This window comes from Neopsephotus bourkii, unplaced genomic scaffold (assembly GCF_033783945.1).
Source record: "Neopsephotus bourkii isolate Nb327-2 ecotype Australia unplaced genomic scaffold, CSIRO-AGI_Nbou_v1 NB_250, whole genome shotgun sequence".
Classification (NCBI taxonomy): domain Eukaryota; kingdom Metazoa; phylum Chordata; class Aves; order Psittaciformes; family Psittacidae; genus Neopsephotus; species Neopsephotus bourkii.
The window spans coordinates 1,264,303-1,288,463 of record NW_026900760.1 but is presented as its reverse complement, the minus strand read 5'-3'; the positions used below and the strand labels follow the sequence as shown (position 1 = coordinate 1,288,463).

Genomic DNA, 24,161 nt, shown 5'->3' with positions numbered 1-24,161 from the left:
GCTAGTTGACTTACATCCATTGAAAGACCTAAAGCCAGCCAATGTGAAACACTGCACAGGGGTATAAAAAGGGCTTACACAGTTCAAGCACAAACTCAGGGGCTGGCCTGATCACTACTCATTAAAGAAATATAAGGGGATCAGGTAAGAGGAGTGAACAGAATAAAACATGTTTGTTTGAAACTAGGAAGACACGTTATAAATTATTTCTGTTGTTTTACTTTGCTTTTCTCTATCAGCATTCAGTATTCTGTTGTCACGAGATGATGCTTATTTCTGATTCCAGTAATACTTCATAGACATCTAAAAACATTGAAAGAAATACGAAATTTGTCTAAGCTAAAAATATGTGCAAAAGCTTTGTCTGCTCAGACCTTGTCTCTGCAGCAATTCCTCAGCAGGAAGGCTGGAGGGCACTGGAAGCTTGTTTTAGACTAAAACCAGCTGTTACACAGAGCTCTACAGCAAACTGTGACATGGAAAGCAAGTGCAGTGTTCTCAGAACAGGATGAATTTGTCTTTGTTAAAGGGTTTTGATAAAGGATCAGTGCTTAGGGTGATGCTGTATACAGAGCTAGGTTTTTTTTCCCTAGTTTTTTTTTTTTTACCCAGCTAGTACAGTGCTGTGTTTTGCTTTTAGTCTGAATAATGTTGATAACACACCAATGTTTTAGTTGTTGCTAAGTAGTCCTTTACCCTAATTCAATGACTTTTCAGTGTCCCACGTTCTGTCAGTCAGGGGGATAAAAGGGGCTATTTATTCCCCCCATAATCATGTCATCTTAGTCATAATAGTAATAAATATGACATTTTACTTTTATTTCATTTATTAAACTATTCTTATCCCAACCTGTGTTTTTTTTTACCTTTTTGCCAGTTCTCCTCTCCACCCCACTGAGGAGGGGTGGGGGAGTGGGTAAGCGGCTGTGTGGTACTTAGTTGCCAGTTGGACTCAAACCATGGCAGATGTTAATATCAGTTAAAGCTTGACTTTGAATTGGAAATAGAAGCTCAAAAAGACATTTTGTCCCCTTAGCATTAAGCTGTTTTTCGAGAATGTTTCTTAGTTGAGTCTGTGTGTTTCTGAGAAAATGTGCTTCTGTAATATGTTAGTAGGGAAACATTTCTATGTTAATACCTCTGCTGCAATTTAAGATTCTGAGGATATGGCCATATGGTTGCTAGCAGCTGAATTTGATCTGTTTTAAGTTTTTGCTCCCTCACCTCTGATGAGTGAAGTTCACTTAGTTCACTACTCAATATTGTGTTTTATTTTTGTCGTGTATCATTTACTGCATGAAACCAGCTGTTGCAGATGAAGCAACGCAGTTTGCTCATAAGAGAGAAGTAACAATATGTTTATTGATATAAACCAGCAATTTAACAAAGTTTGATAGCTAATAGGACAATGATTTAACATTTTATGGCAAGGTACATTTGTTTTACTGCAGCTAGGGCAGGGTCAGGCAGAAATGTCAGGGAGAGTCACGTTGAGTCACAAGGTTCAGAAAGGACCCTCTGGTCTGTTGAACTTCTCAGTGGGTAGTTTAGGTGTGGCTGGGTTCAGACTTAGTCCCAGACTTGGCCTAACACTTTATGTCTAATGGATTATAAATGCAAAACCCAATTATTTATATGAGCTAAGATTTCAAAGGTTAGCATTGTATTATTCACTTACCAATAATCTATTGTGGTAAGGAATCTTTCAACCTTGAAGAGTAACCTTGAGAGGCATCCTAACTCAGGGGGAGATCCTGTGTGCTGTCCACTGCCATGCACGGAAGCTCAATGGGCCCTGGGCTGCCCACTATTTATGGAGTAAGATAATTGACTCATAGCCACATTTGCATATCGACTACAGAAGTTATTTTTTTTCCAAACTTGGCTTGAGTTGGAACTTGACTAGGACTATGGGTAGCAGGCACTTATGTTGCTCAGATTAGCTCTTGGCTATTTTTCTTATCTCCCTCTCCTGAATCCACTTCAAGCTGGATGCAGCCAACAGACAACTCCACTATGTCTAACCATCACTCACCGCACTGGTGGTTCTTGCTTGAGCAGAGATATGGGAAATAAAGGCCAGGTTGGAGGAGTGGAGCACTGTGCCACAACATCTTAATCATCAAATCATAGAATGGTTTGAGTTGGAAGGGGCCTTAAAGATCATCTAGGTCCAACTACCTTGCTATGGGCAAGGGTACCTTTCACTAGAGCAGATTGCACCAAGCCCTGTCCAACCTGACCTGGAACACTGCCAGTTACAGCATCCACAGCTTCTCTGGGCAAACTGTTCCAGTGTCTCACCACCCTCATAGTAAAGAATTTCTTCCTAATATATAAACTAGATCTACCTTGTTTAAAGTTTAAATCCATTCCCCTAGTCCTGTCACCACAGGCCCTTGTAAAAAGTCTCTCTCCAGTTTTCTTGTAGGACCTGTTTAGGTACTGGAAGGCTGTTATAAGGTCTCTGTGGAGCCTTCTTTTCTCCAGAATGAGCAACCCTAACTCTCTCAGCCTGTCTCTATAGTAAAGTTGCTTCAGCCCTCTGATCATCTACGTGGCCCTCATGCGGATTTGCTTATGTTGGGGGCCCCAGAGCTGGGACGCAGTACTCCAGATGGGGTCACACAAGAGCAGAGAGTGGGGCATCTCCTCTCTCAACCTGCTGGTCACACTACGTTTTGATACAGCCCAGTTTATATCTGGCTTTCTGGCTTGCAAGTGCACATTGCCAGCTCATGTTAACCTTCTTACTCACCAGTGCACCCAAGTCTGTATTCTCAATGCTGCTTGGGATTGCCCTCACCCAGGTGCAGGAACTTGCTCTTGGCCTTGTTGAACTTCAAGATTTGCAGGGACCCACCTCTCAGCCATGTCTAAGTCCATCTAAATGGCATCCTCTCCTTTCACCATGCCATGCTGGCAGACTTGGTGATAGTGTTGATGACAAAGAAGTTAAACAATGCCAGCCTCAAGTGTTTTCAAATCTGTCTTCAATGTCTCTTTTTTTTTTGTTTTTTTTTGTTTTTCTCTTTTTTTTTTTTTGCTAACAGTCTGTGCACAGTTCTTGATTTCCAAACATTTTAACTTGTTTTGAGTTAATTTCTAGTGAATCCTCTGACAGTATCTATCTGGTATTAAGGCTGATGTAGTTTTCCATAGTTGCTTACAGATTTTTGTATGGCAGTGAACAGACAAGGTGAGTTGCAACTGTACTCAGAGAGCAAATCTTTCTGCAATAGCTGTGCCTTTCTGTCAGCCGTTAGTTGCCAGCTGAATTAGGAAATCCATTATGATTGCAGTTAATACTAGAGCGTCAGTAATTGACCAATGTAATGTACAAAACTAATTTTTCACAGCTCAGGGATGTGAATCATTACTTTATCTTGTCACTAAAGCATTTACTTCACTTGCTTAATTTGAAAATTATTATAAAATGAAGATGAATTAACAGTGCACGTTCTAACCTAGAATAAATTAGCCTGTAATAGGTAGTCCTTGTTGCGTGATAGGGAAGTTGTGGCAAACCAGGTTGTACTCAAATTATCTGTTTTACAATTTATTGAAATTAGTGGATCTAACATGAAATAATTCATTTTTATATTTAAATTTCTGTTTTCAAAAACCTTTTCTTCTCCCGATTTACTTTTTTTTAAGGATTTGGTGAAAATCCACAGGAACCTAACACAGGACATCAATGATTCCATTGTAAACAAAAATGATCAGAACCTATATCAAATTTTTATTAGCTACAAAGAAAGGTAAGATTTATGCACTCTTATTAATCGTGATAATTTATGATCAATTTGATATTTTACCTTTTTTTTTTTTTGGTAGATTTTTTTGAAACTGGGTTACATTTTATGTCAGTATAATTACTAAGCTGGTATTTGTTATTTTGAGCCTGGAAGTCAAAATGTAACTAATTGATGTATTGAGCCCTCTCTCTTCTTATGCTCAGTTTTGGCAATATTGTTACATAGGCAAGTAACATCTATATTTTGGACAAAAATAGCTTATTCTGTATAACATTTTTTCATACAAAAAAATCCTGGGTATTTTATAGCATGTCCCAGTTTTTTTTTAACAGTTAAAATGTTATAAAAATGGAAGAAGGGGCAAAGTAATGTAAGGATATATATAAAGGCTATTCCAGGTTAAGTAAAACAGAAATAGCCACAATTTGGAAGAAGAGAAAGCAGAAGGGACTGCAGACAAGAGAGACTAGGGACTTAGCCTACCCTGCAGTCAAAGGTGTGACAGTAAAGCTAACGTTCTACCTTCAAACTGAAAACCAGCCAAGGTTTTCACAGGATAACTGTGGCAGCATGCCATGTCCTGTAGGTTAATTGCCATTTTTTTACTCACCTTTTCGGATTTATTTTTTCCTGCCAGCATTGAACAGCTTTTAGACTGTATAGATGAACTTACATGCCTGTGGCATATGTATGTGGTGGAAAACACTTGTAACTGTGGGCTACAGTGTTGATCTACCTTGAAGTAACCCTTAGGTTGTGGTTAAAAGTCAGTTCCTTCTGGGACTGGAGCAGGAAAGACCTCTGGGAGCAAATTGGGTTTGCTCAAGGGTGACGGGGAAGCAAGATCATTGCAGTAATAATATTCTTGTGACAAACTGGACAGCAGCATCCAGAAAACATTAGAGCTGTTTTCTAAGCATGGAGGGTGTCCCAGGCTGCCCACAAACAGTCTTGCCTTCAGAGACCCTCTGTCCAGCTTTTATATCGGAGCAGGACATATTTATTTCCCAGGCTGCTAGACATTCTGCTTTTGTAGGAGAGATTTAGGGGACAAGAAGTTGTTCTGGGAAACACTTATCTTTCAAAACTGGTTCTGAAATGTGTGCTAAAAGGGGAACAAAGGACACTGAGAGGAAACTTTATTATAGAACAGTGAAACAGAAGGAGGTAGACTTAGTGTCTTAACCATGTAGTAATTAATCAGAAGTGGTGTTAAATCACTTTAATCACTTCAACTGTGAAAAAAGAATGAGGGGAAAAAAATGGTAAATATTAGGTGAGAGAAAAAAGAATCTGGGAGACCCCTGTGGAAGGCTCACAGGAACCCCCCAAAAAAGGATTTTAAGCATACAGAAGTAATTGCCTCAAGAAATGTAAGAACAGATTAAAGGAAACAGCACTCTTTGCAATGGGACTAGTAGAAAGAAGCACTCCAAAGAGGGACAAGAAACTTCTGTTGTAAACCTAAGCTCCTTCAAGAAGCATTGATGCCCTTGACAGCTATCAAAAATTTCTTGAGTTTCTGCACACTATTATTTTGATCTGAAGGCTTCTGGTAGAAACTGTTGGAGATGGATCAGTTTGGGCAACCTGTAAGTTCTTTAATGGATAGCTGTAAAAAATCCTCTTGAGTCTGTTACAGAATTTATACATCACAACCTTGAAAATCTGATGTTCTCAATATTGAAGACTGTTGATCAGTTAAATAGCAGTTACGCTCCTTTTCAATAAGTCCTTTCATATTCACATGCGTATGTGAATATTAAAGGATGTTGCAATGCTTTTACAGCATTTTGAAGGCAGACAAAAATTGTATTCCTCTCAATATCCTTCATGCTGCTCATCGAAGTCTATGGCTAAATACTATCCTGGGTTATTTAGGCACTGCTCCTTTTGAAAGGAGGATTGTTACCAATGTATTTATGACAAAAATTATTGTTCTTATATATTGAAACATTACTCTTATTCATTATCTCTTGCTTTGATTTAGATTGGTTATTTATGGACAGTACTGCAGTCAAGTGGAGATAGCAATATCATGCTTAGACAACATCTCTAAAACCAAAGAAGATGTTAAATTGAAGTTGGAGGTATTAGTATTAACATGTATATATACATATATATAAAAAGCATGTGTTTCTGTGAATATGCCTCACTTTCATCCAAGTAAAAACTTTATGATAAGAAACTAGCTTAAGTGAAACTTGAATGTGTTTCTCTTCCTTTTCATTGTTTTGGAGCCCTAATCAAATGAATATGTGAACTCCTGCAGTACATGTCCTGACACTGAAGTGAAAGTTCTGCCCCTGACATTGATAGGGCTAGGTTATCCTTTTTTTTGTTTTGTTTTTTGTTTTTTTGGTGAGGGTGTGGGAAGTGATCATCAGTGATACCCTTCTGTTTATCTTGATAATATCTCAGCTGAGAACACAGGCTCAAGGCTAAACAAGCTCTGGTCCCACATCCTCACAGGGCTAGCTATCTGGCATGACCCCCTTTGAAGCAGAGCTGCTCCTTAGCTGGTCAGCCCTGAGGGTTAGTGTGTCCCTAGGTAGTGCACAGCAGGTAGACATTGCCTTCACATTGTTGCCTTAATATGAGGATCCTGTTGGACATGCCCTGAAGAGTGTCTCCTGCACCTCTAATCTGCTGGTGGCTTAAGATTTGCTGTGGGTGTCGTGTCTTTGCCTCCAGATCATTGCTAAAGATTGCTGTCAATGACTTGGATGAAGGGATGGAGTGTACCCTCAGCAAGTTGTTGTCTTTGTGATGTTTATTCTATTCTTTCTCATGCTGTTGAAATGTCTAAGAACAAGTGTCCAGGTCCAGTCCTTTTTTTTTTTTGCTTAGCTCTTACGGCCATGAATATTTTTATTTTCTAACTCTCTTGTCTTATTCTTTCTTCTCCTTTGAACTAGGAATGTTCAAAGAGGGCAAATAACGGGAAATTTACATTACGGGATCTTTTAGTGGTTCCAATGCAGAGAGTGCTAAAATACCACCTACTGCTCCAGGTATTTTATTTTTGAAATTGAAGGGGGCTGAGTATCATCAGTGGATTGTAACAATGAGAGTTAAAGGTCTTTATCAAAGGGAGGTGATTCATGTTTCCATAGATTTGAGGCTGATTTGCTGCAAAATAAAATACAGTCAAGTGTGGGTTTTCTTCCAAAGATCATTCCTCAGAGCTGAAACATCTGGGGAAAAAGAATAAACCATAATTTTTTCCTCAGTATCTGAATGTTTCGTTCTTGGTATGTTTAACATGGTTAGTAGTACCAAAGTATAATCATGGTATTTTGAAATGTGAACCATCACCCCCAGAAAGAGGAAGCTGGGCCGTACTTACAACATACTTTTAAGATGCTTTGCTGTCATGAGTTACAATAAAGCCATACTAACTTTGAAATGCTACTTGTTATAACCCACAAAGCATTAGCTTTTGCAGTTCTGTAATAAGGTTGGAGAGTCTTATAAATTTAATTTGATAGCTGTGCCAGGAGACTCATTAGTTCAGCTGCAAAGAAATATATTACTTTATTAGAGTGTCAACCCTGCTGATGCTTGTAAAATGTCATTTTAAAAAGATCTACTACTTGTATGTGAAGCACAATTTTGACTCTGCAGAGCAACATGCATTATGTAATATTAAATTTTTTGAATTATTTTTTATGACTCATCAATATTTTGATCAGTGGAAAATTGGAAAAAAACAAAATGAATGGTACAGCTGCTTTTTAAAGAGAGCTGAGTCATGATTTTATAATCAATCTGTATATTGTGAAAAGATGATATACAGTATGTCACTGGGCTCTGTGTGAAACGATATTGTACGTTGTACAAGAAAAATATTTTAATGGACTTTGAAAGAAAAAAACAGTAAATTATTAACATTGTAATATGAAGTATAAATAGTTATTTCTGCATTTCCTATGATTTTAGCAGTTTATGTTTCTTGATAAGTTTAATTCTCTTCTCAAATTATAAAGAAGAAATAGCCCATTTCCCCAAGAGGTTACTTCTTCACTTCATAAAAACTAAACCAGCCCCTTTATTTTCCATATGGAAGTGGCTAAAAAAGTTCTTTAAACATTTACATTTGATTTAAATATGTCTTCTGAGGCAGCATGCTGAGTCAAGTGTAATGAGACAGTGACTTCTTTTAAGCAGTACACCGTTTAGCAGAGATTTTATTGCCAGTGTACATCCCCTTCTGCAGAAAAGTGCTTGCTGTGAAATGGGATGATACACACTAATGTGCAAATGAACTTAAGTGTTTACCTGTGCTTTCAGCACACACATACATTAATGATCTGATTTGGCAAATTTTAAGTGCCAGACTGACCAAATTAGCTTCTAATGATGGTTCATTAGCAGCTAAAGTCAGTGTTTAAGCTATATAGCTATCATTCTTTAACACTTGTCAGTTATAAGTTTGCAGTGGTCCCCAGTCAGTTCTAAGGTGCTCACTATGGGGATGAAATATGTGAATAGGGGGATCACTATGGGGGTGAACGTGTGAATTCTAAGGTTGTATTTTATGTTTTTTGGCCTCTTTTTTTTTTGGGGTGGGGATGAGCAATGACAATGTCAATTTATAAATTCTGACAGTGAGTGAAAAGTTTTAACTGTTCACAGGAGCTTGTAAAGCACACTACTGATCCCATGGAGAAGGCAAATCTAAAACTGGCACTTGATGCAATGAAGGTAGGTATTCATGGCAATTAAGTATTTGTCTTTGTTGGCAGTTAAAATATTAGAACAGTTTCTTGTGGGAGATAATGTTTTTCACAGCAGATGAAGCATGTTTTCACAGGTCACAATGACCTATGTATCAGGGTAAGTATATAGTTGAGGGCTTTGCTCAAGTCTGGAAACAAGCTCAGTAGTTTAATGAAGTGGAGGGTGTATAAGATGGAACTTCCTTACTTAAGTTTACTTCTACATCATTTTGCTGTCATTTTTGTGGTGAAAAGCAGGTGTTTCAATAATGGGTCTCGCTTCCAAAATTTAGGCATATTTCTATCACTGTAAGTCAATTCTAATCAAGGTGAGTAGACTTCTAGTGAGATGAACACAGTTCTCTTTCTTCACAAGTTGTTTTTTTTTTTTCCTTTCCCTTAATATGAGCTCTGTAGCTTTACTTTAGAAAGCAGTAGTGTCTGGAGATAGAATATCTGTCGCTGTATATTGGTACAAACAAATGCTTTATAGAAGAGGTGTTCTGCCTTATGTATAAGGTAATATGTGTTCTTTTGCACAGCTTCAAAAATGAAACAGTTCTGCTGCAGTTCGCTTCACAGCATGAATTGTGACATTCTTGTGCTGTATTGTGATTTTTTTTTTGTCTGTCTTTTGTGGGGGAAAAGGGGAAAGAAGTCAACATGACATAGGTCATATTTCCTGTTGTAATCTATATGGTCAACAGAAGATGCTGAAGTCAGACTAAGTTAGTTTTGGGTCACATAGTTGTCTTGTATTATGCAATTGTCTGCCTTGAATGCCTGGAATACAGATCAACCCACTAATGAGAATTTTGGCTCTCATTTTTTTGTCATCCCTTTTGTGCAGTGAATGCAGAGCATGCCATGACAATAATCTCCCAGGGAGAGATGCCTGAAATGGGATGGCACACTGTTGCTTCCACCTAGTAGCAAGCCATGCACCAACTGCTTCTAATTGGCTAGTAAAGTAACCCTGGTTTTTATTTACTCCTGCCCCCCTTTTTCTTTCCTGGTTTGCTTCATTGTTTTTGGTGGCAGTTGGACTGCAAATAAAAGACCAGTTAAGAAATCTCTTTGCCAGGGTGGCTGTGGCAGTTATGTGCTGGCAGGCAGACCATAACCATTGGGTTGATTAACCCAACACCTCACCTCCCTCCGCTCCACAACCCTAATACCCCTGCTCTCTGAAGGTATGAGCAGCTCTCCTTAAGGGTGCAGCATTGCTTCCCTCCTGATTTAGTATATCCTTCTAGTAGATATAACTGTGCAACATTGGTATGTTGCTTCTAAAAATCCTGGTGTGTCTGCTTGAAAATGAAAATGTCTTTGGAAAAATTGCCAGCTAAGTGGTACTGCTCCCAAAGAAAGAAAATTCTCGGCAGGATTATGCTGTCAGATTTCTTTTAGTAGCAAGGAAAGAGGTTATTTAATTTCTACACTAACTCTTTAAAGACTGATTTGAATCTATCCTGCAGAGATTCATTTGGGATGCTTAGCATAATGATTACAGCTATTAGACTTGGATAAAAAATGTCCTAGGAAGATGTATCTTTCTTCCACCCTCCAAATAAGTGACCATACTGAAGGAGTACTGTAAAAGCAAGTTGTGAGATCAGAATGCCTTTTCCAGCTGCTGCTCTCAGCACTCCTGGCCCTACCAGTTGTCATTATTGCTCATTCCTCATCTCTAGCCATAAACAGAGAAGCCCCAGAAAATTGTTACTATTACTCAAACATGTTCAGAGCATTTTACAGGCTTTAGTGAAGTGTGTACAGTACATGTTCTGGTAAAGGGGGCAATAGTGATCTCAACCTATGACTTCAGGTAATATATCCCATTAAAAGCCTCTTTAAAAGATTGATGTGTAATGGCTTCTCTCTGCTGTGCAACAGTAAGAGCAAGATCCTTCCCCTGGGGCAGTAGCTTCTTCTCTCATAATATGCAGCCAGGTTTACCATATGTAATATGATCTGCGTGCAATGTGATACATGCTTATGAGATGTTTGTGACCTTACACGGTGCTTTTGAGCTGCCTTACATGTTTTGTACTATATGCTTAATTTACCTTCTGTCTTATTCTCAGATACTGGATGTTGTTGACTCTTTTGGTAGTGCGTTGCATAAATTACATTTCCATCTTTAATCTTGAAAATAAGACGTTAATGAAATTCAGAATAAATCAGCCCCTTTTTACAGTTATCATGTTTTCCTCTTTGTTGCTGCTAGATTTTTGTTTCAATAGATATGAAGAAAGTTGTAAATAGATTGAAGACATGCGGAGGCTTTTTTCCTTCTTTATTTAGGCATATATATTGGGATTCTCAAACAGTAAAGAGATATATATTTTTTAAATGTGCTAAATAAACATATAATTCAAAGGCAAAATCAGAAATAAATTTGCCAAAATAGTGTATTAAAGTGGCCTCTTATGGGAAAGGTTTTGCTCCCTTTATCTGTTTATGCTGTAGGATTTGGCTCAATATGTAAATGAAGTGAAGAGAGATAATGAAACACTCCGTGAAATTAGACAGTTTCAACTATCAATAGAGAATCTGGTATGTGATTTTTTTTTTATTTTCATTCATATGTAGTCTTAAAATCGTTTTTGATCAAATATATTGATGTATTTTCTTCCCCATTTAATATAATATTATAGTACTCTTGGTAACATTTAAGTACAAATATGCTTTGCTTGGTTTAGAAAAACATGAATATTTAAGTGCAGAGATTGCTATTTTGGGGGTCAGTCTGTAGATAAATATGTTTACATAGTTAAAGGTTTGTATTTGTACAGTAACTCAGGTGGTTTTGTAATGGGAGTTTTCCCATTTGAAGACTGAAATGGAATGGACTGATTTTTTTTTTTTTATTGTATCTAGTTTAGATGATAGTGAGGAAAATACATTTTCAGGCCCTAGAAGTCCTTTTTTTTTTGAAGTAAAAGGAGTAAGTGATCCAACACTTGAACATGTCATCATCTTGACACTTTTGCTCTATTGAATTGTGTGTATTGCTTCTGTTTCAGAATCATTCCCTCTTACAGTATGGAAGACCTCAAGGTGATGGGGAAATAAGGATAACTACATTAGACAAACGTGCGAGGCAAGACAGGTGATATGACATCTAGTGTTTGCTACTAAAAAGCATTTGAAGTAACTCTATTTAAATTTGAGGTCAGCCCAGTGATTCTTGAGAGTACTTTCCATTTCACTGTGTATTCACAGAACCTATCCACTGTTTACCGAGTGAATTTACAAAGTGATTCATGGCAAGTTAGCTATTATGTGAAGATCTAAGATCACCTAAGTCCCTTGTAAATACTAGATCTCTAGCAAACGTACTTTGAGTTTGGTTTTTTTTTTTTTCATTATGCCGTAATTTAGTTTTTCACCTTCAAAATTTTAAGTGCCACAAGCAAAGATGTGTAAAATAATGCTTTAGGTATTGGATTTCTGAAGTGGTTTTAACCGTCTTTATATTGAATTTTTATAGGCACATCTTCTTGTTTGATCTAGCTGTAATTGTCTGCAAACGGAGAGGTGATAATTATGAAATGAAGGAAATAATAGATCTTCAGAAATACAAAATTACAAATAACCCCACTACTGATAAAGAAAATAAGAAGGTAAATATTTGTTGCTGATTCATATAAAAATGTATATTTTTTGCAGCAATTTTGCAGGAGTTAAGAATATATACACAATTTATTGTGTTTCAAATGTAAACGGAAGCGCGAATATTTAGGGATTTAAACTTTGTTTATTTGTAATTAAAATATTTGAGTTAGCCATACCTAAGTGAACACAATAATGTGGTATTTCTGTTCCTAAATCACGGAATTAAGGAACATACAAATCCTTTAGTGGTTTGTGGGTTTGCTTTTTTTTTTTTGTTGATCGGTTGTTTTTTTTCCGTCTTGCTTTTCCTTTTTTTTTTATAACTGATGATTTTTGTATTGTCAATCTATTTATGCAGTGGTCTTACGGATTCTACCTCATTCATATCCAAGGTGAAAATGGTTTGGAAGTTTATTGCAAAACCAAAGACTTGAAGAAAAAATGGCTTGAGCAGTTTCAGATGGCTCTGTAAGTATATTTTTACTAAGGTAGAATTATGCTCCTCACCAGTGGAAGGATATCACTTAAATTATGCTGAACTGCTTTCATGTATAGTTTTTTTAAATACAGACTAGTTATCTATTTTATTTGACTTTCTGAAAAATAACTAACATCTTCAGAGCAGAATATTTCCTTGAAACTCTTCTTGGGAAAGAAAGAGGGCACTCTAGGCTATGAATTACTTTACAACTTTGCTGTTAAGACTGTTTTAAGAATATTGTCTTAAGCAACCAATTTAGCAATAAATATATAACTTAATGGTGACATTTTCCCCTACCATTTTTATGTTGATTAATTAAAATATGGTTTTGAAAGGTGATGCTGATTATTTTGAAGGGTGCCATGCCATCTTTCCAGATGGTTTGTAACCAATTTATTGTTCAGTACTTGGAAAAAGTTGCTTGGCTTCTTAAATTTAGTTTCAAAACTTCCCTTATATGTTTTCAACTAAAAGAGCAGACTACTTTAGACCTCTTGAAAAGAAAGCTGTTCAGTGCAGCGCTGCAGATTACATTGTTCTGTAGCATGAGCTTTATTTCCATTTCTGATTCCTGTCACAAAGACCAACATGATTATTGACACCTCTGGTATTCTGATTAAATTTAAAATGTGTGAACAAGGGAATCAGATTACAGGGTGATGCTTGCTTTATGGTTAAACAAAAAAACAAAGAGTGAGGAGGAGTGAGATATTCCCAGTGGAAATGGAGAAAGCATTAGTAAAGATTGTTTTGGATGTGACTGTAAAGTTATGTGAATTTGGGGAAAAAGGCTATTATGACCTTATAGCAGCCTTCCAGTATCTGAAGGGGGCCTATAGGGATGCTGGGGAGGGACTATTCATTAGGGACTGTAGTGATAGGACAAGGGGTAAGGGGTTAAAACTTAAACAGCGGGAGGTTTAGATTGGATATAAGGAAAAAGCTCTTTCCTGTTAGGGTGATGAGGCACTGGAATGGGTTGCCCAGGGAGGTTGTGAATGCCCCATCCCTGGCAGTGTTCAAGGCCAGGTTGGACGAGGCCTTGGGTGACATCGTTTAGAGTGAGGTGTCCCTGCCCATGGCAGGGGGGTTGGAACTAGATGATCTTAAGGCCCTTTCCAACCCTAACTATCATATGATTTTATGATTCTGTTTGAGTGAAACTTATATGTTTTTAAAACCATAGTATGATGGGTGCTAATGATTTAAAAGAAAACAGAAGGGAAGAGAGTCTGGCTGGATAGATATCTAAGATGTGTTGGCTAGGGTTCCCATCTTGTTGATTTTTACTGATTACAAAAATGGCCTGTGTTTTAGCAAAAATTTTGGGTTTGCATAGTGGGAGGTAGGAAGAGGTGTTTGTTTGTGTGTAGAGAGCTGAGTACTTCGCCTTTTTCTGCCCCTGTACTTTCCCTGCTGAACTTCCTGTAATGTCAACTCAGATCTATTAGTTTTAGCACTGCATTTTTTGATCACTCTGGTCATCCTGTCCTAGTGCACAAAACAGCCAACCAAACAAAGCAAAAGTCAGCTGAGGAGGTAGAGAGAGCAGTAGGAGAACTATGATTTTTCCCACGAGCATATCCTTAGTTCTTCCCAAATATTTTTATGGTTCTGTGCAGGATTCTCCACCCCTGCCACCACTGTATGCATAGTAAGTGCCACTACATAGCCTTACGAAGTGTTGGGCACCACCCAGTGCTCATGAGCTGTTCTTGAGCGTGCCTTTGAGAACAAGGGTTTACTGGTGCTGCCCTATGTGATCAGAACAAACAGGACCTCAAGTGTTGACAAATTAATGTTCTCCTTCAGAGTAGATGGAGTTGTTCATTGAAAATGAGTGGTGGTGTCAGCCTTGTCTTGCATGTTCTCGTGAAACCATACCTCTGGTTTAATCTCTTCCTGTGTGATTAAATGCTATAGCACAAAGGTATGGGAGCTGGAGTAGCAGGGTTGCTGCAGGTCAGGGCTGAGATGCAACATGACATAGTGGTGTTATTTTTATTGGGCAATGCTTTTGCTGTCTTATACTTTTATAACCACTAGGATTGAAAACAACGGGGAGCTTTTGTGTTTTCTGAAGCTTTCATAGCTTTTCCCCAGATTTGTTACATAGGTTTGACTTCATATTTCCCTCAGCAGCTCTTCTAAAACATGTCTTGGTGTATGTACAAATAATTACGCATGCTGAGGCACAAGAGTTTGTATTGGGGAATATACTAAGTCAAGTATTTTGAGCAATTGGTGGGTTGGTTTGATTTGTTGTTTCCATAGGTCTTGGTGTCTGCTGTGTAGATTGTGTGTGAATCTACTTTGAAAAGTAGCTGTGACTGAAATTATGCTATTATTCATCATACTCAATTATAATTGCTACCTGTATGGGCAGAATACCTCTCATTACTTGAAAATTTTTCTGAGACTGCAAAAACAGCACAGTTGTAGGGGTGAATTGCATTCTTTTTTGACTATCAGAAATAATGATGTTTACTGAGTTCCAGACAGAAATTTCAATGCAGTTTTTGTTGCCTTTGGGATATCAATCTGTATGAAGTCACCTCTGTGCAAGTGATAAGAACATAACATTAACCTTGGTGCCACTAGAACAGTTTTGTTGGCATAACTACATTAGCTAGGCTATAATTTTTTCTCCCCCCCCCCCCCCCTTTTTTTTTTGGAGCTTGGGTATTTATACCAGTATATGAATAATAGTGATAGTTATATTGCTGAAAACGCATCTTCTGTTGAGATGCTGACGGTCTTGAGAAGAGATTTTTGTTTCCAGTTGTGGGAACCTTATGTTACTGGTGAAATATGAAATAGAGGAGAAAACTGCTTTGGTGGCTGGACTTGGTTTATGTTTGGAGGGCAGGAATATGTTAGATGGAAAATCTTTAGAAGAAGGAAGGATGAAATCCCAGTGCAATTTCCAAAGTGGTGTTTTGCACACTAGGAAATTACTGGTAGAAAACTAGTTTTGCAAGTGTGTGAAAATACTCTACCTGTTTGTCAGCTCTGTTACCGTGGTATATGGCAAGTTTTTTGGGGTTGGTTTTTTTTTTTTTTTTGGGTGTTTTTTGTTTTTTTTTTTAATGAGGGAGATTAGGAACGATGGGTTACTGGTCATAAGAAATGGAGTAAATAGTTTTTATTTATATGGCAGTTCTGTTGCTACAGTATGTGCTTGCTGTTTTCCTGAGAGTATTGCTTTATTTAGTAAATATATAATATTAAAATACCTAAATTCTTACTTTTCCCAAGAATTTCATGAGGCTTACTGATGAAGATCTTTCATATTTTACATGCTCAGCAGCAACGATGTTGTGGCTCAGCTGCACCGAATTTGATGCTATTGACCTATTCACAGTAATCACTACAGTTGAGGCTGTGTCATCTCTGATTTCCATCCTCCTACTCCCTTTTTTTTTGTGTGTGTGTGTTTTTTCAAAATTGCTGATAATTTGGGAGCATTGGATTTTCTACAGGATGATGAAATGAAGTAAGATGCTGGGGAAAAATGGTTAACATTACACTTAAGCTCCTGAAGCTGAAACTGTGACTGAACTCATAAATCTGGTGAATTTGAATTTGAGAGCTTTTTGTAAAGCTAGCAGACAGAGACCAGTGGAGGATGTTTCAATGGGAGCCGTCATACCAGAAAGGGTCGAGTTCTTTCTTGGTGTGCCTGTTCCCTCACTGATGTGAGTGGAAGCTTTGCATGCACAGGGGAGTGTAACTGAATATTTCCACGAAGAGGTGCAGTGCTTAACAGCAACAGTGGTTTATTTAAGTAGTTGCTGATTTGTTCTTGGAATTCTGCTCATGGTAATGGATGAGCCTATAGCTGTATGGGTAAATAAGTACTTCTACAAAAGATAGTAGTACAAATACGTTGCTGTAGTAGACACAGAATGTTTAAATTTAATCTAGCATATCAAATAACACTGGTTTAAATGCAAAATCATTCCATATTCAAGATAATATTAATAGAAGTGTATAGCCAAATTACTCAGCCAAATTAGAGACATCATGTATTACGTGAAGTTTGTCAGCAATGTGTTAATGTGCATGGCTTATTTGCTGTGACTAAGATATTAAAAATCTCAAAAACTGGGAGTGTGAGAGACAATTTTGTTAGATCTCTAGTAGCATATCCTGTCTAATCTCTGTTCTTCTGTGTTAAAAATAACCAGAAGAATCAGAAAAAATATGTAATGTTTCATAATATACCTACAAATTACAGAAAATATTTGACACTTAATTTAAAAGGTAGCATTGACTGGTATTTGCTTCCCCTACCCATCCTTACTCCACACCCTTCCCCCCCCCCCCCAAATATCTCCTACAGATACTTTTTCTATTTTAAAAAATGCTTGCTTTTAAAAATAGTTAGCTAACATATGTTTCAATGGATCTGTACTAACTATTCTTTATTAAAAGACAGAACTCTTGTAGTTGTTCTCTATTGTATTCATGTATTTGCCTCAGTTATATTACTCTGGAACTACTTAGCTCACTAATTATCAGACTTAATTTCTTATTATGTGGCAATTGCTTTCCTTGTCATTAATGTGATGAATTTAATTCTCTTATTTCATCATGAGATGATAGAATAAATGCTGAAAAAACCCATGTTGATTATTACTACAACTGTCTCATGTTAACACTAAGCATTTGCTTCAGTCCACTAAATATTTCATAGAACCATAGAATACCAGGTTGGAAGGAATATAAAGGAACATCTGGTCCAACCTTTCTAGGCAAAGCATGACCTAGACTAGATGTCTCAGCACCCTGCCCAGCCTTGGACACCATTTTCTTAGGGAAATTATTCCAGTGGCTGATTGTCCTCAAAAGAATTGTGAAAACTGTGAAAAAAATTGCTTACATCTAGTTAGGCTCTCCCCAGGAGTAACTTGTGACCATTACCACTGGTCTTTTCCATGTGAATCCTTGTAAAAAAGGAGGCTCTTAAATACTGGAACAACATGGTGGTGAGGTCTCCCCTGAGCCTTTTTTTCTCAAGGCTGAACAGCCCCCATTCTCTCAGCCTTTCCTCATACAGCAGGTTTCCCAGTCCTTTGATCATCTTTGTGGTCCTTCTGTGGACTCTTCTGAGCGTTTTCACATCTTTTTTTGTAGAGTGGGCACCAGTACTGAACTCAGTATTCCAGGTATGGCCTGGTAAGTGCTGAGTAGAGTGAGACAATGACATCTTTATTTCTGCTGGTTATGCCTTTGTTGAGGACATCCTGCTGTATTTTTCTGCTTCAGCTGCACTCTGTTCAGTCATATTGAGCTTGTTGTCCACCAGGATGCCCAGGTCTCTTTATATTTCTTCTCATGCAGTTTGTTTCTTGATCACAGCATGGAGTCAGGTGTGTCTTGTCTTACTCACAGTGGCAGAGAACTTTTCCATGAAAGGCCACATATTATAATTTCCCACTGACTTAATAGCTGAATCCATTAGTGTAATATGGCATGCAATATCTTATGCAGGTTTGTGCCAAATTTAGTTTGTCATCATGATGGCCAGTTTGCCAATTTAATTAAGTCTTTCTCTGGTTTCTCAACTGAGCATTTTAATTCACTCTAAAAATGGCCATCAGCAAACTTGGCTTCAGTATATATTCTTAGCTGGTAACATCTTAGACAGAAATGTATTTTAAAAAGTAATCACAGAAGAATTTAGGTTGGAAAGGGTCTGTGGAGGTTGTCTGCTTCAGTGTTCTGCAGGGCTTAAGTTGCTCAATTCAGTACTACTGGATTTCAAGATGCACAAAACAAATATTGCAAGGTTCTTGCAACAGTTTTTTTAGCACACCTTTTAATTAGGCTTTACTCAACATCTTTCACAAACTAAGAAGTGCATGAAAACCTCTTGAAGGCAGAGGAGCAGTTTTTTTAAAGTACTTAGTTAAAAATTCACCTTCAGAAGTGCTACAATTGTAGTTCTGCTTTGACATTGTTACTGAAGTTGCAATATTAGCGTCATGTCTAATTAGCAATGCCTGAAAAATCAGTGGGAAACACATGATCTTTACAGTGATTAGAGTATGCATTAACTACATGGACTTAATGAGAATGATTTTCTTTTTTTTTCTTAATATCCAAGTAAAAGGTATTTCAGGCATGAAAGCCCTAAAAAAAATAATTAGTGGTTTTAATTTTAATCATACTGTATTTAAGTTTTAGGTCACTAAAGACTCTGTGCAGCAGCTTGGGTACAGTGTGTCATGTTTTTGAAAAAATTATCATTTAAGTTAGACATTAATTCAAGACCTGTAACTCAAGGGGTGCAGAACACATCTGACTATAAGGAAATATTGATTCTCAAACCTGATAGGTATGTGTGCAACATTTTAGGTTAGGCAAGCTAGATGAATTGTAGATAGAGCTCATTGGTTTTCTAAATTTTAAAGAAAAGTAGTACAAGAAAGCAGGTAGGTGAAAAGTGTTCTCTTCCCTATTGCTTTACCTATTTCCAGATTTGGTTTGCACTCTGTGACTAATGACATTGGTCAGATTCAGCTCAAATAGATCTGTTCCCTCAGACAGTGCATTAATAATGCATATGCATTAAGACTTCTTCTGAGAGAATATTTGAGCTCTGACATATTGAACACTGACAAATTAAAGCTTTCTTATCACAGCACTTTAAAAGCTTTAGATATCTGATGCATTTTTCAAATAGCTTGGAAAGATGTTTCACTTGTACCAGCCTCACACAGGTTACCAAAGCAATGAACAAATATGTCTGCTGGGCTTCTCCATCAGTAAAAATACTTCAGTACTGCAGAAATGAATGCCAAGTTGATGCCTGCCAAAGAAGAAAAGTTGCCTGTTGTTTGCTATGACTCCAGTTGGTTTTGGTCGAATGTTTATCAGGGTTGTAAGCAACCATTCACAACACATTTACAGTCATGCATTCCTTTAGGTTATTCCAGACACAGCAAGAACTGTATGTGTACATGATTAAAAGCACAGTCTAAGGACAGTGTAGAATGTGAAAGCAAAACAATTTATGTAAAGAATGTGTAAAAAGATTTCCCAGTCCTTATGTATTTGCAACTTAACCTTACAACATGTGAGGTATATTACAATGAAAATGTATGTTTCTTAAAATTCAGTGAAATAAATTTGTAGTGACACTGCATCATAAAAATAGAATATCAACATCTAAATATTGTTTTTTGTGCAAGGTGCTAGTTTTTTCCAGTCTTCAAACACAGACTGCTGGCATTGCATGCATGTCCTCCTGCTTTGGCTATATAAACAGATGCCCTAGTTTCTCCCTGCAATCCAATGCTGCCTTTTTTCTCAGGAGATTTAGGTGTTTGTCCAGTAATTTGCAAGTTATGGCTATATAAATCCTATATTTTTACATTTTTTTTTTTTTTTACTCCAAAACATTGACATTTGTCTTCAGTTAAGTGTAAGTATGGGATGAAATACTTAAAGCTTATCAAGACAAGTGACTTTGTAAATTTGTATTTGAAAGACTTAGAACTTTCAGTCATGTATTAAGGTATATAAGGTATTGATGCTTTTGATTTACAAATACTGATGTGTGACAGAGCCTCGTTCCTATCAGGCAGTGTTTAAAAATGTTATGTAGGAATAGATGTGCTCAAAGCAGTCTGTCTCCCATCCTTTTCAGGGAGTAGACTGGTAGGAAAAAAGGAAAGCCATTATCTTGTTTGAAACAATGCAGTACATTTCCAAAAAGTTAACAAGATAATTTCCTTGATCTCAAAAAAGCCACTCATCATATGATCAAATAAGCAAATTTTCTAGCAGAGTCTTAGAAGTTGTGTGTTCTTCATTAAAAGTACAATTTACTTGTGATACGGTTAATTTAATTGTATAACTTGTCTTCTTGATGGAGACTCTTTGATGTGACAACTCAGAATGCTTGAGTGTTAGCATATGGAGAATTGATTGATTGATTAATGTAGTAAATAGCATCTTCAAAGATGATTCCAAAATATAACAGCCTAGCTGGAACAGAGAAAATAAATTAGCTGTAAGTAATCACCATTGCTTCTGAGAGGAGAAGGTAGAAAAGAAGCTGAAAATCATCCTTTGTGGAATGGCATTTCTCACATTTAGTGAGACTAATTCTATTAAGAATGCCATTTTCTCCAAGTTTTATCAGTAAATAATAAAATTATTGTAAAGATTGAAAAAGCATTATTTATTAGTGGTTGTCTCTTCATGCTTACATTACTTTTTTGCACAAATGCCTTTATATTAGATGACAGCATGTTGTACGAAGTGATCCCTTGAAAATAGTTGCACTGAGCCAAAATGTTTTGAGTGAAAAGGATAGTGCATATCTAAGGCTGGTTGTGCTCTTTGTGGGGAATAGGGTTCTAAGGGAAGTCTGCTGCAGTAAGTGAGGTTGAACATCTTTCAGGACTGACTTTGCATGTAACTTTTCATATGAGGTTTGGTGGAAAGCTTTTTGTCAAATGATGAGAGTAACATGTATGGTTTTCTGTTTCCTAACTTCTGCTGTCCAAGTTATTATTGAAAACATTTGAACATGTGACAAATGTTAGCTATATGCTATTGCCTGATTAGATTTCCCAAAAATTTGTGATGCTTAGTACCATTTGTCATGGCTAACTTCTGCAGTGCTTACAATTTCGCAAGGAGGTCACTTTGGCACAAACCAGGAATTTTAACTTCAGATATCTTCATAAATAATTTGTGTTAGCAGTTAAAAATTTAGAAATACTTATGGCAGTTCTACATTTATTGATGAATTTTTTGTGATGATGTAAAATATAAATTCAATAAGTAAACCTGGAATGACTATTTTTAGTGTCATTGGGTATCAACCTGTACCATTTTCTTTTATAGGCTATGCTGCATGAAGACAGCATCAGAATTCATGTCAGATACACTTTAAAACGTTCTTCAGCAGTTTGTGCTCAGGGTTTCCAGAATTCTGAACAGTTCTGTATGGAGCATTTTAAATTATTATAAGCATAACATGAAGTGCAGAATAATAACAGCTCTAAAATGCAAAGGTCTAACTTGGGGTTGAGAGTTGAGTTCAAGGTATTGATTTTTATCTGAGCTCTCTGTAGTATTTCTTGCTTTAATACTTAAAACAGTTGCAATTCACTGCAGGCTCCTTATCCGATACTTCATGCATCTGCTTATTTGTTATGCCTCTGGGCTCACAGGTGGGCATACATACATTAACGCTTATCTAAATCCAAGTTTCAATCAAGTGAAATGGCTACTCAGTTTCAAATGAAATGCACTTTTTAAATTATGGGATATTTTGCAAGCATTTACATACAGTGGAACCATGTGTAATTTCTTGTGACGTGATTGCATTTCTTGAAGAGACTGGTATGGGGAAAAGATCTTAAAAACCTGGCCTATGTACCATTTAATCAAAAATGAGTCAGAACCAAAAATAAGAAGTCAGTAGATCTTCCTAGCATGTTTTTCCCCTATTAACCCCAAAGGAAGGACAGCTGTATCACTGTGCTGTTTTGCAGAAGCTGTGTCTCTCTGCTGGACAGCCTGTTTCCACCCAAGAGTATCCATACCTGGGCTCTTGCTGCCATTCCAGGTCACTCAGAAAAACATTATTGTGGGATTGCTCCTGGGGGAAGACAAGGTTCCTCTTATAACCAAATTTACAGTCCCACTGAGTTATGACAATCTGTCAGAACGTCTCTGGGCTTAAATGACACCTGTGAGGTTTATCATCCCCTGAGAGGAATGACTTGATTCAGTTAGTGTTTACAATACTTCTGCTTTCTCAGTATCTAACAGAAGCAAGGATCTACTCAACAGTGTTAAATCAGCACCTGCTCTTGTTGATACCCTGTCTTGCTTTGCAGCCAACTGACTTTTGAAAGAAGCCCCCTTAATCCATTTGCAATGGGTTACTTTTGCATTTCTCTTTGGGTGATGTATTCATTATTTATTGTGCATATATTTGAGGAATAGAGAACATTTTTTCCCCCCTGTTCTTCTGTAATAAATTTTTCCTTCCACTTGAAGAAAAAATTTAGTTTAAAGATACTTGATGTCTAGGAAGAAGCCAAATTTTTAATTAAGTTCTGCACAGAAACACTTTCTCAGCATAAATTGGAATGTTTATAGTGGGTATAAGCAACACCTTTCCAGTGACTGAGACCAAGGGAAGGGGGGAATCTGTACAGGTCTTATTGCTCAAGTCAAGCTAGTATGGAAGAGCTGCCAAGGAAACAATTGAAAGAAATGGCACTCAAAATACAGCAAGAAAGACAGAAGTGATCACTAGTGGAGAAGAGCACTGGACCTTTCAGGCAGGTTGTTTAAACTGAAGTTTCTAACTGGTAGCATTAAAGGTAATAGTAAATAGATTTAGAATAAAAAAAGGAGGAGAATTTTTCTTTGTGCTGTGTTACAAAGTTTACTTTCTTTAACTCCTTGAATGTGAAGCCACAGGATGGGAGATGTTCAGTGCTCTCTGCTGCTGGATACATTCTTATTGCTAGTGCTGCCCTATGAGGTTGACACCTGTAATCAGGGGCCAAAGACAGCAGATCCTAGTTGCTTTTACTCTATATTTTTATAATATCGCCTCTTCTCATTTGTGTACTCTTTTACAGTAGAGGAAGTGTGCTTTTGTTACATTAATTTCCTGTTAAAATTGAAACTTGCCATAAGAATTTAATCAATGCAATACTTTATATTTTTGTTAGATTTGGCGGTCAGTAGTCTTCCAGTAATATGTCAATGCAAAACAAACTTGAGGCAATAGTTCTTAAAAGCTATTCAGAAACATCTGAAAGGCAAAGTAAGCAAGGGAAGATGTACTTGTTATGTTAACATTTGTGAAAGAAGGGTTTTTTCAGTGCTGGTATCTTTAGAAATGTGGCCTTTTTGGAAATGAAGACTTGCACTTTAATGCACTTACTCTTCACATGTGAAAATTGGAGGAGTTAGAGAGCTATAGTAATCTGTCTTTTAGCCTGTTATTTATTTCCTTGCATCACATTATCTTTAGTAATTACCTATTTAGTAGAGAATTAACATGGAGTTTTGGGGCTGAAAGTTTAGTAGTTTTCCTGGTTCATTTTATTTTTGGAAGCCACAACTGTGTAGAAGAAGTTTAAACCAGCAGTACAAGAAATCGTATTTGTATCTGGCCCACTGAAGAAATTACAATTTGTTTTGTCCAACCTCTTCTGAGAGGTGCTTCATACAGTTTTTCTTGGAAACAAATGTGCATGTAAGAATGTTGATAAAAAATTAAATTGTTGCTATAAGGTAATCAAATGCCTGTTGTATGATATTGCTATACCAGGCACATTCTAATCTTAATGTTTTCTCATCAGAATATGGCTTTGATTAAGGAAATGATAGTATCACATCCCATCTAAGCTGCTTGATGTTAATGATCTTCACTTTTCATTGCAGTATGCATCCTGGAAATTCTTTAGACCCAAGATGATTAAAGCTCAGTTTTGTAAGATGATGTACAGAACTTAAACTGGATATGTAAAGATCGCCAGGGTTCACTGGTTTATTTTACTTGAGTATTAGTATTTTGATTGTGACATATTT

General features: G+C 37.0%; 1 protein-coding gene across 3 annotated transcripts in view; it reads left to right on the top strand.

The window, feature by feature from the left end:
- VAV3 (vav guanine nucleotide exchange factor 3) overlaps positions 1–24,161 on the top strand; it is a 162,321-nt gene that overhangs the window by 68,728 nt on the left and 69,432 nt on the right. For all 3 annotated transcript variants that reach the window (XM_061345981.1, XM_061345982.1, XM_061345980.1), the window contains exons 8-15: positions 3,658–3,761; positions 5,749–5,848; positions 6,677–6,772; positions 8,397–8,465; positions 10,952–11,038; positions 11,509–11,594; positions 11,976–12,108; positions 12,459–12,568. In XM_061345981.1, the coding sequence (XP_061201965.1) occupies positions 3,658–3,761; positions 5,749–5,848; positions 6,677–6,772; positions 8,397–8,465; positions 10,952–11,038; positions 11,509–11,594; positions 11,976–12,108; positions 12,459–12,568 (785 nt within the window). The remainder of the gene's footprint in view (positions 1–3,657; positions 3,762–5,748; positions 5,849–6,676; positions 6,773–8,396; positions 8,466–10,951; positions 11,039–11,508; positions 11,595–11,975; positions 12,109–12,458; positions 12,569–24,161) is intronic.